The following is a 17,607-nucleotide window of genomic DNA, read 5'->3' as shown; positions in this document are numbered from 1 at the left end:
GGGGGCAGAAATAGAATGGTGGGTGAAGGAATAAATTGACAATAATTACCACATTACATAACTACTCTGACGTGGATAATAAATTCCAAATTTAATTCAAAAATAAAAAGAGAGAGAGAAGAACATGCGAATACGGTGTTATTGGACAACGACAAAAGCCTGCAGCAGTGGAGTTGTCAGTTACTGACACTCTCTATTACTATTTCCTATTTTCCATTTCCACCAATTAAATTATTTAATAATTCCTCTTTTTTCTTTCTCAAATTCTCCCCTCGATCCCCTGCTCTCGCGCCTACCTAACGCTTCATGCTCCCCTCGTTCATTGGTCCACTGGGCTGCCTTGTCCACTTTACGGTGGGGTTGCGAGCAGGGGAGCTTATGGCCGATTTGAATTTTGAAATTGGGTCCGCCGCATGCCCTGGCGGGGGACTGCCCCTTGCGCACAGACAAATAGGAGCTCGCCACGTGGAAACATGTTGGTCACCCAGAGAATTTAATCTGGACTGTCGAAATGGCGTTGGGGAAATCGTATGGCTCCAGTTGCACCAACCGGATTCAAAGAAAACGGGAATTTGAGAATATGATATCTTTAAATAATGGTTTTACTGATTACGAGCAGAAATTTGTTGCTTTATGTTCTGTCCCTTCGTCTCTCGTGTTTCCCCATACTAGTCTATTTAATTTTTCCTTTCAATCGTATTTTGTTTTTAATTTTAATTTTAGATTCTTTCTATTTTGGTTTTTCTATCTTCAGTCTATTTCTCTGTTTTGTTATTTTTTTAAATAATATTTTAATCATTTTAATTTTGGCTCATTTGAAACCTTCATTTTGGTGGGGTGTTTTTAAATTTTGTTTTATCTTATACTTTTAAAAGTGACAAAGTTAGTTCCTATTAGTAAAATTTTATATGCGATTGAAACTCTTTAATACAAATTTATGACTTAAAATATTTTAAGAAATTTAGTGAATAAATCTCATTCTAAATCATGATCGAAAGAAATGGAAAAGAATAATGAAAGGTATATAAATAATCACATTTTAAAAGTACGAGAACCAAAATAGACGTTTTGAAAATACATAGACTAAGATAAACAAAGTAGAAAGTACATATGCCAAATTGAAGGTTTTGAAAGTAGAAAAACCAAAGTCGAAAGTATAGATACTAAAATAATATTTGAACTTTCAAAGCCATAATTGTCATTTCTTTTAAAAATATTTCAAAATTTAAGTTAAATTTTGATTTTTTTTTTCTTTTTAAGTACAAAATGTTTGGGTGGGAGATTAAATTTACAATCTCTTGATTAAAGATATATACTAATTACCACTTAGTTGTTATGCTCGATTTAAGAAAATTTAGATAATTTGTTTAGAATTTAAGAGTTAAAGTAAAATGAATATTCCTCAATATAATTTAAATTATTTTCTTTCTGTAAAAAAAAATTTATATATATATTTACGGGAGATAAAATGTAAATCAATTAACTATCCAAAAAAAAAGTTAGAATTCAAATTCTCCAACGTCCGCGTTAATTATTTTTGTGAAAAAAGTTGACATCATTAATAATTTTTTAGTACGATTTGTTAAAATAAAAAGGTAATTGTAATGTAATGTTTGCTAAAAAAATAGTAAATGTAATGTAATTTTTTTTTTATTTATTTATAGAAATGCGGATTATATATGCAGCTTTAGATTGCTTTTTTCGAAGCTTACAAATTTTGTAATTAAATACTCATTTTTTAATCGTGTTTTTTCAATTTCTAAGAATTGTGCTTATATAATGTCGTTTTTTTAGTATTGTAATTTGTAATATAGTTTGAAAAAAAAAAGTATCCTATTTTATTTTAAAAAAAATTAATTTCCAAAATCTATTTTATAATTATAAAATTTTGACTAAAACTTAGGAAAGTGAAAAAATTAGATAGAGTAATGCTAGTAAACAACAAAATAAAAAATAAAAGCAAAAATATTAATCATCCAAAATGTGTATTGATGTGTCATTTATTATTATTGTTTATTATTTTGAGATACAACATCGTGAATCATAATTATTAATTAAATTATTCGATTTGTATTAAATTTAATCATTTATCTCAATTTCAATCTTGAAAAATATCTTCTTTTTTTGTTTGACGTGAGTAAACACAATGCTTATGATTACATTAAATTGCAATATACAAATAAAAAATGAAGTTTTTTTTTTTCCAAAGTAAGCATAGTTTAGTAATAATTGACATATATCTATAGAGATTGGTAATAATTGACATATATCTATAGAGATTGTGAGTTCGACCCCTCATCCCACATGTTGTACTAAAAAAATGGAGATTTTGAAACTATGATATGATACTTAACATTTTTGTATACTCATCACAGTTGATAATGACGATGTTGGTGCAATAAAATACAAATGAAGGTGAATTACAAAACGAAAAGAAAAAAAAACTCATATATATACTTTTAACCCACATCACATCATTTTTTTTAAAACTCAAAATGTAAGGCTTTTTTTTTAATTTTAAAAACAAAAAAAATATGTATTTTCAAATAAAATTTAAAATTTTATGAAAATAGCATAGTTCAAATTAAATTTAAATAACTAATATGAGCTTAGCTTAATGTAAATGATATATACTAATTATCTTGAAATCAGATGTTGGAATTCTCATACCATACATTTGCTGTACTAAAAAAAATCAAATTCAGATGTAATGTAAAACCACACACATAAATTACGCTGTATGAATAATATATATTAAATATGTGCTATATTTCTACTATATTTTTAAGATTACATAAAAGACACAAATTACTCTCCAAGCTTAATTTCTAAGTTACCCGAAATTAAAGATTACAATCATAAAATAAACACTCATATGTTGTGTAATATTTGGCGAGCATTATTATTTGAACTTAATAATTATGGATAGAAGGCTCTTGTCGGGTTGATCATCATTCTTTATTTGTCCAATAAAAGATAGAAAAATGAAAAAGGGAAAAAAAAATCATTCTTGTAAGTTTGCTATTATCACATCAATCATGATGATTTAATGGCATGACCTGAATTACCAAAATTAATATTATGTAGAATATATATCTGTGTTGTTTGTTTGATCTCAGGATCGACGTTATTATTTAAAAGATTAACGTTCAATCTTTACTCTATCTAAAGAAAATAATAGAGTGACCATTATTTTTCTTCATTCGTATTCTCCTCTTCCTACGATCAAAAGGTAAAATTTAGAGATGATTTTTTGAAAAATATAATGAATATTATTATTATTATATCTTTCAAGATGATTTACCAGATTAAAATCAAACTTCCGAAATGATAAAAACAAAATCAAAGCTTATTCTACGTGAGAGTAATATATTTATTTTCAAAGAAATGTATATTTTTTAATGAGAGATTGTGTCTTTTATAGAATGAGCAAATGAGAAATTGAGTATATAACCTTTTTTATTATTTTTTTAACTTTTGGAGTTCTACCGAGGATTAAAACATCTTTATATTTTTATGATAGATAAATAATGTACATACATTTAAGTATTCTTAAAAAAAAAACATACGTTTAAGTACAAATGCATTAATTATCCTAATCCAATACATTTAATGTCCATATCCATCTAATAATATTATCACACTTAGAAGTAAAATATTTTGCCAAAAAGATAAGTTTAGCGGGTCAACCTAGATTAACTTCATCACATATTCGTGTCTACATGTTGATATATAAACTAACTCTACATATTTGTAAGAAAAATTACTCTTTCCATTCATACCTTAACATGTAATTAATTAATACATTATTTTATTTTACTAACCAACATTACTTTTAAATAATGTTGCTATTATCACATACAATAAATATAAATAGTATAAAAAGAATTTCAATCCCACTGTACTACTAAAAAAGTTTTCCCAGAAATGATTTTGTATAGATCAAAATTTAAATCCTAACATTATATTATAAAAAGATTTTTTTATAGTTCAAGAATTACATACATTGACTAAGTATATATCCGACTAAACCGTACAGATCATTATAAAAAGGAAAAAAAACCAATAATTTTTCAGAAGGTTTCAAGATTTTGAAATATTGCATGTAATAACCAATAAAACAATAACGAAGTACTGCACCCCCAAAAAGAGAAAAAATCATAGGTCATGGAGAGCCAGAGGTGACTTGGCTCACAAATTCATATCATTAAAAAATTAGAGGGAAAAAAAAAAGTGTCTGCAAATTCAAGAATTTATAGCCAATAAAAATATTATCACCATTTCACCCCCACTCTGCCCCCACTAATGAACAAAGCCCTCTCTCTCCCCTCTCTGCAACTCAAAATCCTGTTAATGGAGACCGCCATTTTTCTTCTTCTTCTCCTCTCAGCCGCACTCCGGGCGTCGGCCAACGAGGAGCTGGCGGCGCTGTTGGCTGTGAAGGCGGCGCTGGACCCGGAGAATCAGTATCTGTCCTCGTGGGCCGCCGATGGAGATCCCTGCGGCGGCTCCTTCGAAGGGATTGGGTGTAATGAGAAGGGGGAAGTGGCCAACATGTCGCTTCAGGGGAAGGGCCTCTCTGGGAAGCTCTCCCCTGCCATTTCTGGGCTCAAGCACTTGACGGGCCTTTATTTGCATTATAATTCATTAACTGGGGAGATTCCTGCAGAGGTTGCTAACTTGACTCTGCTCTCTAATTTGTATTTGAATGTCAACAACTTGTCTGGGGAGATTCCGCCTCAGATTGGGGACATGGCCAGCTTACAAGGTTTTCTTTTCTTTTTACATGCATGAGTTAGAACCTTTTGGTTTTCTGAAATATGAGTTTTCTGGAATGGAATCTGGGTCATGCTGAAAATGGGGTTTTCTCTTCTGGTTTTGTTGAGTGGAAGTGAAAGTTTGTGATTTATCTGTTTTGGAAACTTGGAATGCTCTTTTCAGTGGATTTTGCACTCTGTTTTCAGCTGTGTTTTGTTTTCTTCTGCATTTTCAGTTTTGCAGCTTTGTTATAATCAGCTCAGTGGAAGCATACCAACACAGCTTGCATCTTTGAAGAAACTTACTGTTCTTGCTCTTCAGTCCAATCAGTTAACTGGTGCAATCCCTGCAAGCTTGGGAGGTTTGGCTATGTTAATGAGATTAGACTTGAGCTCCAACCATCTCTTTGGTTCTGTTCCTTCGAAACTTGCTGAGGCGCCGCTGCTAGAAGCTCTTGATATCCGAAACAATTCGCTTTCTGGCAATGTACCTCCCGGTACTGACCGATCTCTGAACACATTTTGTGAAGATTTACTTCTTGTTTTGGTATGAGGCTAACTAGAACTCTGTTTTGTTTTGTTTTGTTTTGTTTCTGCTGTTTTGATGAAGCTCTGAAGAGATTGAATGAAGGGTTCTTGTATGAGAACAACTTGGGATTGTGTGGAGTTGGGTTTCCGTCCTTGAAAGATTGTGCTGGTTCTGGTCACGTAACTCAAAACCGACCTGAACCGTACAGTCCCGGATCGTCCGGGGAGATGCCAACACGAGACATTCCCGAAACTGCAAATGTTCAGTTGCCTTGCAACCATACCCGCTGCCCGAGTTCGTCTAAATCTCGAAAAGCTTCGGTTGTTGGTTTAGTTGTTGTGACTATTGCACTATCTGCCGTTGGAGTCTTGACTTTCACACAGTACCGCCGTCGAAAACAGAAGCTTGGGTCATCATTCGACGTGTGCGATCACCGTCTCAGCACAGATCAAACCAAAGCAACTTACAGGAAGAACGGATCTCCTCTCGTCAGCCTGGAGTATTCCAATGGCTGGGATCCGTTAGCTGATGGTCGAGGATTGAGCGTTTTCGCGCAAGAAGTCTTCCAAAGCTTCAAATTCAATTTGGAAGAGGTGGAGACAGCCACCCAATACTTTTCGGAGGTGAATCTGTTGGGGAAGAGCAACTTCTCTGCTACATATAAAGGGGTTTTGAGGGATGGCTCAGTAGTTGCTGTTAAGAGCATTTGCAAAACTAGCTGCAAATCCGAGGAAGCTGAATTTTTGAAAGGATTGAACCTCTTAACTTCATTAAGGCATGAAAACTTGGTGAGATTGAGAGGTTTCTGCTGCTCAAGAGGCAGAGGGGAATGCTTTCTCATCTATGATTTTGTTCCAAATGGGAACTTGTTGAGATACCTTGATGTCAAGGATGGTGATGGCCAGGTTCTTGAATGGTCTACCAGAGTCTCCATCATAAGGGGCATCGCCAAAGGTCAGCTTTCGAACTGTCGAAACTCGGGTTCTAACTTCCGTTTGAAAATAATTTTGTTTCTGTTAGCATCTAAGTGCTTGTATGATAAAGTTTTTGCTTTGTTAAAAAAATGCTTGTTTGCTAACCATTATATTTTTCTCTGTAATTTACTTCCTAAATCAAAATGTGGTTTTCAAAAACCCGTTTATTGGCTAAGATTTCAGAGCGTATAACCGAACAGTATAAACATAGATAGAAGTATATTTTATAAGCAAATTGTTTTCAAGCGAGGCCTCTTGATAGTTTCGGCATGGATTTGAGACTAAGTTGAATGCCTTTTTATTCATAACTAGGTGTGGCTTATCTTCACAAGCATGAAGCAAACAAACCTGCTCTTGTACACCAAAACATCTCAGCCGAAAAGGTTCTCATCGACCAGCGATTCAATCCCCTGCTCTCGAATTCTGGCTTACATAAGCTTCTTACGAACGACGTCGTCTTCTCCGAGCTCAAAGCCAGTGCAGCTCGAGGCTACCTGGCTCCTGAGTACACCACAACAGGTCGGTTCACAGATAAAAGCGACTTTTATGCCTTTGGCATGCTGGTGTTCCAAATCCTTTCGGGTACCCGAAAGATCACCAGCGCATTGCGTGGTGCTGCTGAGTCATGCCAGGTCCAAGAGCTCGTCGACCCGAAGCTCCACGGTCGATACTTTGAATACGAAGCGGCCAAGCTCTGCAGAATCGCGCTGCTTTGCACGCACGAGTCGCAGAGCGAGAGGCCATCGATGGAAGCCATTGTTCAGGAGCTTGAGACCTGCAGCAGCTGCCTATAGGGGAAAGTTGTGCTATTTTTGGAGCTGTGAATGGCTGGCTAACTGCTCACTGATGTTTCTAACTTTTTTTTCTTTTTTTTTTTGGTTCATTTAGTGAATAGTTTGTGTATGGACTGATTCATATGTCCTTTTCCTAAGGACTGAACTTTGGCTGTCACAATTGCCTGTGTTTTATTGCAAACATTTTTTCTTTTGACTGTGACAGTGGAACTGTCTCCCATAATTTTTAGATTCCTGTAAAAGTGGGCCTATGCTCTGTGGAAGAAGGGTTTTCAAGACATCTTACCATTTCTCTCTCTCTTTTTAAATTTGTTTATTGTACTTTCTTTTGGACTTTTATTTCCTTTTAGCCTTTGTTATATTATCATCACATTTTCTTTTTATCGTGGAAAGCCTAAAGTCAAGTACATAGGATGAAAAAGTTGGTTTAACCATAAATTACCAATTATAGAGCTATTTACGAGCATCTTAGATAAAGGCGTTTAATGATAAATTATTTTGATGTTTGGTTTTACATTCTTAACAAAGTTTTCAAATGCTCCTGTAACGAGCACTTGGATTAGAAGCATACTATAAGCGCTTGATGGATTTTTTATTTTTTATTTTTAACTTGGGTTGTCCTTGTTGGTGGTGCACGAGGGCATAATACAAATGGTTAGTCTAATTACTAAACATCAAATAAAGTTAGAAACAACTACGCTTTGAGGAGTCATACGATGTCAAAATGGTAAAAAATGATAACGTTAGAGTTACTTATTCTCAGGGAGTTACTTATTATAAATACAAGTTTCTAGAAAACATTTTTTCTCATTGAAATTACAATTAAGCTTTTAAATGTTAAAAGTTGAAAATTTTGATCTAAAACAATTCAATGGGAAAGTACAATTTTGGTCCATAGAGTTTTTAACTATCGGATTTCGTCCCTACATTTCAAAATCATGAATTTTTGCCCTAGGTTTTTTTAAAAACAGGTTTAAATGTTAAGTCTCTAATGAAAAGATGACTGGACATTAGGGTGAAAACCAATTTTTTTTGGCTCATTTTAAGCCTGAATCGTTTCATATAGCTGAATAAAGTTGTAGAAATAAGTTTTTGCGTTTGTGGATCCATGAGGTTATTAGACGACCATTGCTATGATAGGGTTTCATATTGCTATGTTCATTGCATGGCGCAAGATGAGGATGAATATCATGATATTATACTCTATTGTAGTTATACTCAAAATCAAGATTGTGATGTTTTTTTTAGTACCACATGTGGGGGTGGTGGATCGAACTCACAACTTCTTGATTGGAGATATATATCAATTACATCATTAGTTGTGATGTTCATAATGTAATCATGTTACTAGTAGGAGCGAATCCACGGTAGGTCAAGGGGGACTCGAGCCCCCTAAACTTTATAATATATACTAATAGTTTAACATTAAATAACAAATTGTTGCCTTGGCTTTTATTTAATACAAATACATCAATTCAAACCATAATTATATTTGTGTTGTCTCTTTGGTTTAATTGTGTAAGTAATAATTTGAGTATTTCGAAAGAAATTCATGTAAGTTTGGACTACAGCAGGACGTCAATGCTAGAGCATCGGGTAGTAGTAGAACAAAGGAACAACCAACCTCCCCCAGTTCCTTATCATTCGATTTCTTTCAAATGCACCTATGGTTTCAGCATCTTTTGTATATTATTACTGTTCGTTTTACTTTCATCTACTTTAATTTTAGTTTAACTTTGATAAAATTTGGCATGAATTGGATTTTTGGTGTTCTTAAGTGTGTTTTGGAGTGTTAGTAACAATTTTGTAGATACGACCTTATTTACTTGCTACGATTGATTTTTAGTGTGTTGTGCCTGCTTTAACACGATGTTGTTATTAAGACAACAAAAGTACATATACTTGATATAGTAAGTAATGTCACAAACAATATATAAATATTCATAACATTGAAAATTAACTTCATGAGGATAAGTGAGATATGCAACATCTATCTTCAATATTTGGAAAAAAATGCTAATTTGCAAGTGATACTCTTAATTGAATAATCAAATATTAATAACCTATCTCAGTTTAGATAATAGATTTCCTTTGGGTACAACCGTATTTTATCCATACTTATTATTGGATGTGTATTTGTTGTGTTGGCCAAATTGTAACCTTTGGGCCGATCCCAATCCACAAATTACACTATACCTAACAACTTTAAATAATGCTCAAACTTATTTCTTTGGTAGCATATTTTATACGAACTCGGAATATTCTTTTCCTGTATTACTTGTGGCATTGTGCGCTTGCAACCTCTTATCTATCAGGTAGAGGCGCAATAGAATCATATTTAATCAGCAGGTTATTATTTTTTAAACCAAAACACTATTACAACATATATTTCTGTGACCAAGAAACACGATTATTGCATTTGAAAGCTTTTCACTATTAAGAAATTGGTAGCCGCCCCGTGGATACAGGAACTTGAAAACTCTTTTTCTTTGTATTACCAGTGGTTGTGTGCGCTTGCACACGATGAGAATATTCTTTAAAATACGTAATAAATTTGGTCCCATGAATTTAAACAACATAAGGGCGATGGTGAAAAATATTTCTCAATCTATATATGTTACCATATTAAAACAAACATTAAAAAAGAAAAAAAAAAACCTTGCTGAGACTGATCCATCAACTTCCTTATGTTTCACCAAAATTGTGCTTAGTTACTGCCACAGTAAAACTTATAAGGAATGATGCACTGCCTCAGTCAAATATTGATGACCGTTGGATCATTTGCTAGTATAGGATTATTAGTGATGGAGAGTACAGATCTGCCCAGCCTTATTTCTTCCTCCTATACAAACATTCTGATTACCAAATCTATTTCCTCGTCTAAGGGCCTTTATCTGTTTTCTGCATTGTGCATTAATAGAAGGGTTGCACTCAATCTCGTAAGTAGTTTTTCTTTGACTAATTCTGTGAATACGAACAGTGAAACCGCTCTTTAGAAAATTCATGCAATCTTGTATGTGCATTCCAGGTCTGCAACGATGATAGAAATGGTAACCTCTTCTATTTCGGTTAACCCCTCGTGGTCTCGGAATTCCAACAGGTTGTGGCCTACGTACAACGCTCACAGCCGCATTAAAACCATGGTTGATGAATCTCGCTGCATTTGTAATTTCAATTAGGTTCGTGCTAACGAGGAGAACACCGATAAAAATGAACATGCTCCCCTTGGAGACGGCCATTATTGGTTGGTAATGAACAAATTGCTCGGGAGACTACAATTGCTTGCTTGGTGTGACAAATGGTTTGAAATGTGGATATTTATATTGGTTGAGTCTGGTTTTTTTTTGTTGCCTGTCTTTTTCCCAATATAGTTTGATTGCATCTTTGAAATTTGTTGGAATAAGTAGTTGCAACAAAAAAAAAATTAGGAGTGAGTTTAAAGTGTGGGGTTGACATTTTTCCATCTATTTTTACATGTACAAGTCATATTTTTCACACCAAGTTCATTTTCGTTGTCTAGTGTAACAAGTTGAGAGTATTAATTTTTCTGTGTTCACACCCCAAAAATTTAATCCTTAAAATTAGAATTTTTGTCTATGGTGAGTTAAACTGTACTTAAATGGATATTATGTTAATTATTTACAAAACTAGATTTCTTGATTTAAATTATAATTTTTTGTTCCCAAATTGTCTTTAATTTAATACTAATTAATTTAATGTCATTTATTTTATATTTGAATAATTATATTTTATGCAAATCAAATCTTACCGTTATTTTGTTTAAACTATACTTATATCAACAATAAATTTACTCTCGATCCAATGAAGAATGCGTCACAAAAGTCAACATGAACAGTCACTTGTCTTTGATTAATAGGCATGAATTCAAATCACCTACCCCACTTGTTGTATTAAAAAAAATAACTCCATCAAATGAGGTTGGAAAGTAGAAAAATAACAAGCTAGGCCCCAGTAAGCAAAGCATAAGTAATCCTAACATCAAGTTTCCTAATTATTACCTGTGCGGTTCGGTTCGATTTTTTCGATTTTCTCGGGTTGGTTGAAAACCCCAAACCTCTCGAAATCTCTGGTTGGGAACCTCCCTTTCCCTTTCCAACCTTGTGAACTTAAATTACAAGAATGCAAGCTTCAGAATCAGAAGTTACCAAGTCTGATTGCCCTCGAGAAACTGGAAGAGTCCTTGATCTGTCAGGTTGTGTTTCTTTTGGTCAGTTTTAGTCAGTTGGCTCGATTTTTTTGATACGTTTACTCATCCCTATCAGAAACTATCATTGAAAATTGCCTAACCTATCTGGTCTCGATAACCTCTCTCAACTTCTACTGCTAAACTGCATCAAACTTGCTAATTAAACTTCCATCTCGTTCACCTAAACATCAAGAGCTCAATGTCTGTGGTGCCAGAGAACTAATGGAACTGAGGACCCGTTTGATAGTTTTCTTGTTTCTTATTTTTCAATCCTTTTGTTTTAATAAAGAAAAATAGAATTACATGACCACTAACCTAACGCTCATAGATTCAAGGATAATGGAAATGGGAACCGAAATTTCTATACAATTTTGAAAATATTTATAGAAATGAGAAACAAATAACATAGATAGTTGTCAAATGTTTAGATTTCTTAATAAAATTAGAAACGAAAAAAAAAAATAATAAAAAGGTCACCAAATAGGCTCAAATTTTCAAAACATATGAATCAATTGAAGATCCTCGACTCATCAAGAAAAAGACTAATGTCCCACCATTACGGGGTGAATTAGCGAATGACCAAGCTGAATTGACTAATGTGACTCGCGAACATACAGAAGAGTGTACTTTAGAGAAGTTACACACGCTAACTTTAGTAGAATTGCCTAAGTCGAGTGACATCGGCTCGGCATTAAACTACCTTGTCCTTAAGAACTGCTAATATTAGGATCTGTCCTAAACTTGGAGACAACATAAATGAAAAAGTTGGACTGCCAAGTTCAAGAGTTGAACGGGTTTTAGACTAATGAGCAATGGGATGGAACTGGGAGTAGGATCGTCCTTGTTAATGTCATTAAAGAAATGTAATTTTGAGCAACAAAGACTGTGAAACATCATTTTTCTGCCAGAATTTTCAGGTTAGTTCTATATAACATGCTACATTACTATTAAATTTTTCTAAATTTGCTTCTTCAAACTAAATTACCAATTAAAGTGATGATAAAGCCAATCATTCAAAAACAAAACACTATATTATATATATATATATATATATCCCCATAGTTCACTCAATAGGGTTTTAAAAAACATATAATTGACATTTTTTTAATGGTAGATAACCATTTTTAAATATGTGGAAAAATATAAGCTCTTATGTTAATGTAATGGTTGATTGATGGAGATTGATATTTTTTTTCTTTTTGTTTTTTTTATAAAGATGGAGATTGATGTATTAAATTGCATTAGTAAAATCTTATTCTAACTTTAGTTTCAATTTTATTTTTTAATTAAGCTTGGATTGACAATAGTATTTTTTAGAACAACATGAGAGGGCAGTGATTCGAACTCACAACTTTTTATCAGGAATATATATCTTAATCAATTAATTGGGTTGAGCTATAATAAGGTTGGCCTCACATTAACAATACTAGATTTTATAGTAAAATTTAAATCAATGAAGCGTATATAGCTAGGATTTAAAATAAACGAGTTGTCAATATTTATGAAATAAAATAAATGCTCTTGACCAGTTAATAAAGACCAATAGGGTAGGTGAATTGGGAGACATGTTACCAAAAAAAAAAAAAAAAAAAGAAATTATAATATAAAAGAATAGCTAGCACGCCTTAGGCCCTTCTTTTCCAGCTGCCTCTATTGGCTTGAAGAAGCATCATTATCATATTCCACACTCCTAAATCATTCCAATTTCCCTACCTTTTCCCCCAATTTGACTCCTCCCTTCAAAATCTCTTACCCTCTTTCTAAAAAAAAAAGACTTCTAAAATGCTTAAAGTACAAGAATGTATCATTGTTTTACATTAACCTATATCACCTTCCAAATTCAACCGTCTTTCAATAATAGATTTTGAGATTTTTCCTGTTCTATGATAAAGAACTCTCTAGTGTTATTCACAATTTAGTTTTTGAAGGGTTAAAAATGTGTCTATTCTGAATCTTTGAACAACGTTTTATTACATCCTTACACTTTCAGTCTCCGACATTAGTAAGTGTTCTACCACATTATTATGTTAACTCAGTTAAAATTTTATCCTATAAATAATGACATGTTAGCATAACGTTTATGATATTAAAACTTCGTCTAAAACGATGCCCCACATCCATTCTACTACAAAATTACTAATATAAACTATATAGGAAAGCATAAGTCAAAGTTTAAAAAACCATAATCAGAACTTACTAAATTTTATGAACCGCCGGATGGTTAAGACATTCACAACGCAGCATGTTAATTATTAAAAAAATAGAAAGTTTAAAGATTAAGATTTTAATATAAAGTATAAAATAAGAGAGCAAAGGCAACTTTTCCCCCCTTTTCTGTTCCTTACAGCTCACTCTCAGAACTTCCCCAACAGGCCTTAGTTTCCTTTTTCCACTATTCCATTTCCTTCTACATCTTGCAGAGAAAAGGGGAAGAAATAAGGAAAAAAAAGCTGCTTCCTTCGCATCTCCATTGAATGTGATCTCTTTTTTTTTTTTTTAATGCTTTCCCATAAGAAAAAACCCACAAACAATTACCAGCAACAACATCACTGAATCTGTACTCTGTTTCTCATGGGTTTCTTCTTCTTCTTCTTCTTCTTACTCATTCTGATTCCCATAATTCCTTCCAAAACCGAAGCCGAAGAATTCAAATCACCTCGTCTTCTCGATCTTTACATCAGAGATTACACATTGAAGTCTCTGGACAACTCAATCAAAACAGGGGCGCTCCACAGAGTACCCCTGCCGGAAAATTTCTCCGGCATCAACGTCGACACGGCGAGGTTCCGGTGCGGCAGTCTGCGGCGGTACGGCGCTCGGGTGAAGGAGTTCCATCTGGGTATCGGAGTTTCACTAAACCCATGTGCAGAGAGAATCGTAATCATCCGCCAAAATCTGGGCTCGAATTGGTCCTCGATTTATTTCAACAACTACGATGTATCTGGGTATCAATTAGTGTCCTCAATTCTGGGGATTTCGGGTTACAATTCCGGAAACTACAGTTCCCCATTCGAGGTCAGAATTTCCGCCGGAGAAAAACCCATCACCGTGGATTTCAGAAACTCGACGAGAATTGGGAATGTTTCGGGAATGGCCCCGATTTGCGCGAGCTTCGAGAGGGACGGAAGAGTGACATTAGCGAAGCAAATATCGCCGTTGATTTGCTCTGCTTCTCGACAGGGGCATTTTGGGCTGGTGGTGGAGGATCCGGAGCCGGTTCAGCTGAGGAAGAAGGAGCGGCCGTGGAAGGTGGCGGTCGGAAGCGCGATCGGGGCGGCGATCGGAGCTTTTCTTCTGGGGCTGCTTCTGGTGGCGATGTTGGTGAGAGTGAAGAAGAGGACGAGAATGGAGGAGCTGGAAATCAGGGCTTACGAAGAGGAAGCTCTGCAGGTTTCCATGGTCGGACATGTCAGAGCTCCGACGGCTCCGGGGACGAGGACTCAGCCGGCGATTGAGAATGAGTATTTGCCTCCTCGCCGGCGGTGAAAAACTGGTCGGTGGAATGGGTTCGGTTTTTTTTTTAGATGATTCTTTTTGTAAAAGATTTAGCGGACCGATAATTTTTGTTGTACATTTGGATTTCAGATGATAAACAAAACAGGAACAAACAAAACAAACTGTTTTCGATTTTCTTCTTCCATTAATGGAAAACGCTTGATGGGTATTTCGTTTTGCTTTTTATTGTTTCTGTTTAAATCCAAACTTGGGAATTGCAGAGATTCGATCCCGTTTCTGAAGATCTGAAAATGGGAATTGGGAATTAAGTTTTGGAAATTGGGAAATTTTTATTGTTTCTAACTTTTTTGACAGCTCTGTTTTCCTTTTCTCTTTTGTCGGGAGGGACAAACCAACGCTTTGATTTGAAATAATTGAACGTTGCATTTCCACGTCTTGAAATCATTTCAAGCGTGGGAAAGAAGGGACTTTTTTTTTTTTTTTCCTTTTTTCATAATTAAATGCATCTTCTATATAAAAAATTAGATTTTCTACTACATAAATTTTGTTTATTTCGTTTTTGTACTACACCCTTCACTTTCTTCTTCTTCTTTTTTCCAACTTATATCTATATTTTCGATAAATTTTTGTTTGTCAACTTCGTTAATTTAACGTAGGTGTGATACGTTAACTATATTATCCATTATTTAAGGTGAATTTTGTGGAAAATTTGATTTTAGGCATTAGTAAAAGAATGAAGAGAGAGAGAGATTATGGACTTATTAAGCAAAAAATTTAAAGTTTAAAGACGTGTTAAATATACCACATAGAAAAAGGAAATTTGTTGATGGACAAGTCAAATTTTACTAATGAACTAGTTAGGTTTTATGTACTAAAATAACATTCCTGTCATATGTCAAAGTGTCTAAATATGTTAACAAGACACTTGAGATCGGAGGTTCAAACTCCTATATCCCAATTTATTGTACTCGAAGACAAAAACAATCAATAATTGAATGATAATATAAACTTTTTATTTAACAAGCTTTTAATGGAATGACCTAACTTAGAATTGTCCATACATTACTGATAAATTTTAAACTTTTTAAAGATTAAGAAGGAAATTTGAGAGTTACTTACAAGGAATTGGGGACCATGTTGCATATTTTCTCAGCAAACTAATAATGGTAACACCAAAACTTGAAAACAAAATGTTTCATGTCAGTTAATAACTAATCGCGTCGTCTTAATATATGTTGGGAAAAACCCTCTCACTCATATATTATAGGAATAAGTAAAAAATAACTTAAAAACAATAAAGAAACACGAGAATTCAAGTGTAAAACTGCACACTAGAGAAAAATCACAGCCCGAAGTCTTTTTCCAAACAAATTAAAAGAAAAAAAAACTCAAAGCTTTATATCACTTAGCTAGTGCCCAACTAGAATTTATATACCAAGCTTAAAAAGTTCACTGAAACCTAAAGCCGTGAAATGTCTTTTATAGCCCTCAAACCATTATTACATCACTTCATTATAATTTTCAGTTGTGGAAATTTTTGGTCTTTCTAATTAATTTTTGGTTAGAATATGGTTAATATACTTTCAACTTTAGTTCATTCTAGTCTATGTACTCTCAAAATGTTTATCTTGATCCTTTTACTTTCAACTTTAGTTTATTTTGGTCCCTATGCTTTCAAAATATTCATTTTGGTCTCTGTATTATTTTAAAAACTAACCATTTGAGTCTATTTATTTTATTTTTTAATCTCATTTTTTCTATCATAATTTCAACATGGCACTCCAGTCGATATTATTTATTATTGAAATGCAACTATGACTTTATATTAAAGAGTTTTCGTATGCGTAGAATTATATTTGTGTTAAAATTTTGAAAATATGGATCAAAATGGACACTTTTTGAAAGCATAGCGACCAAAATGAATATTTTGAAAGTAGAGGAACTACAATTAATCAAATTTGAAAGTATAGTGACCAAAATAAAAATTTTGAAAGTGTAGCTAGGAACCAAAATGAACCAAAACTGAAACTAACCGGTATTATGAATAGTATTTTTAACATTAATATTTTGCCAAAAATGTCGCAACAATATATTTCCTATTAAGTCAATGATGGTTAAAGACAATGGTACCCAAGTAATCTCCACAATGATATGATATTTTGTCCGTTTTGGGCATAGCCCTCAAGCCTTTGTTTTTGGTTTCACCCAAAAGCTTCATACTATAATTGTCCTCTATTATATACCATGATCGTTCCCTTCTACTTTGTTTGCATTCACCTTACAAACCCAACCATGATCCCTACTTTCTTGTTAATATATTTTCTAGTGCTGCTAAGTGTAGAAATATTTCTTCGTATTATCTGCTCTTGTAACCCTAATCTAATGTCGTCGTACATTTTGGATAGCAGTGTACTCAACTCATCCCTTTTATTGTTGGAATGAAATTGTGAGCATAAGAGAAGTTCTTCCTCCTGCTGCCGTCTTTCTTCTGTTTTTAGCTTATTGATCAATGTTTCTCCTACGATATAATATTGCCCTTAGAAGTAATTACATGCTACTAAATATATACTAATAGTCATTGGATTGAAGATATTATTTTCATGAATTCTCCACCAAAATGGAATTGAAGCGATTTTACAATAATTTTGACCTCAACATCGTCTACGGTGAGAAAAATAGAAAAATAAATAAGGTCTCGGTTCATAACTATTCTTTTTTCACTAAATTTACAACCATTGCCCATTCCTTTTATCTTGTTACCGTAAAAACTTTTTCAAAATCTAGACCAAGATTTGAAGAATAATAAATTTGATTCTAGAAACTTGTTTTTTATTTTAAAACTTGTCTAATGTGTTACGAAAAAAAGTGAAAAAATACTAAAATATTGAAA

At 33.5% G+C, this 17,607-nt stretch overlaps 2 protein-coding genes across 2 annotated transcripts; both read left to right on the top strand.

Annotated features, from left to right (window-relative positions):
• The first annotated feature begins 4,268 nt into the window (after positions 1-4,268).
• LOC111026176 (receptor-like serine/threonine-protein kinase ALE2) lies at positions 4,269-7,339 on the top strand. The gene is made up of 4 exons (XM_022304203.2): positions 4,269-4,768; positions 4,994-5,254; positions 5,368-6,240; positions 6,573-7,339. Exons 1-4 carry the CDS (start codon positions 4,306-4,308, stop codon positions 7,052-7,054), a joined length of 2,079 nt encoding a protein of 692 aa, XP_022159895.1. The 5' UTR covers positions 4,269-4,305; the 3' UTR covers positions 7,055-7,339.
• Positions 7,340-13,576: 6,237 nt separating this feature from the next.
• Positions 13,577-14,980, top strand: LOC148211092 (uncharacterized). The gene has a single exon (XM_088125908.1). The coding sequence runs from the start codon at positions 13,833-13,835 to the stop codon at positions 14,745-14,747; it is 915 nt and encodes a 304-aa protein (XP_087982034.1). The 5' UTR covers positions 13,577-13,832; the 3' UTR covers positions 14,748-14,980.
• The last annotated feature ends 2,627 nt before the right edge of the window (positions 14,981-17,607 follow it).

The sequence above is a fragment of the Momordica charantia genome (genome assembly GCF_013281855.1).
Source record: "Momordica charantia cultivar OHB3-1 chromosome 6 unlocalized genomic scaffold, Mcharantia_2.0 BLBB01000006.1, whole genome shotgun sequence".
NCBI lineage: Eukaryota > Viridiplantae > Streptophyta > Magnoliopsida > Cucurbitales > Cucurbitaceae > Momordica > Momordica charantia.
This window is presented reverse-complemented; position numbering and strand designations above follow the sequence as displayed.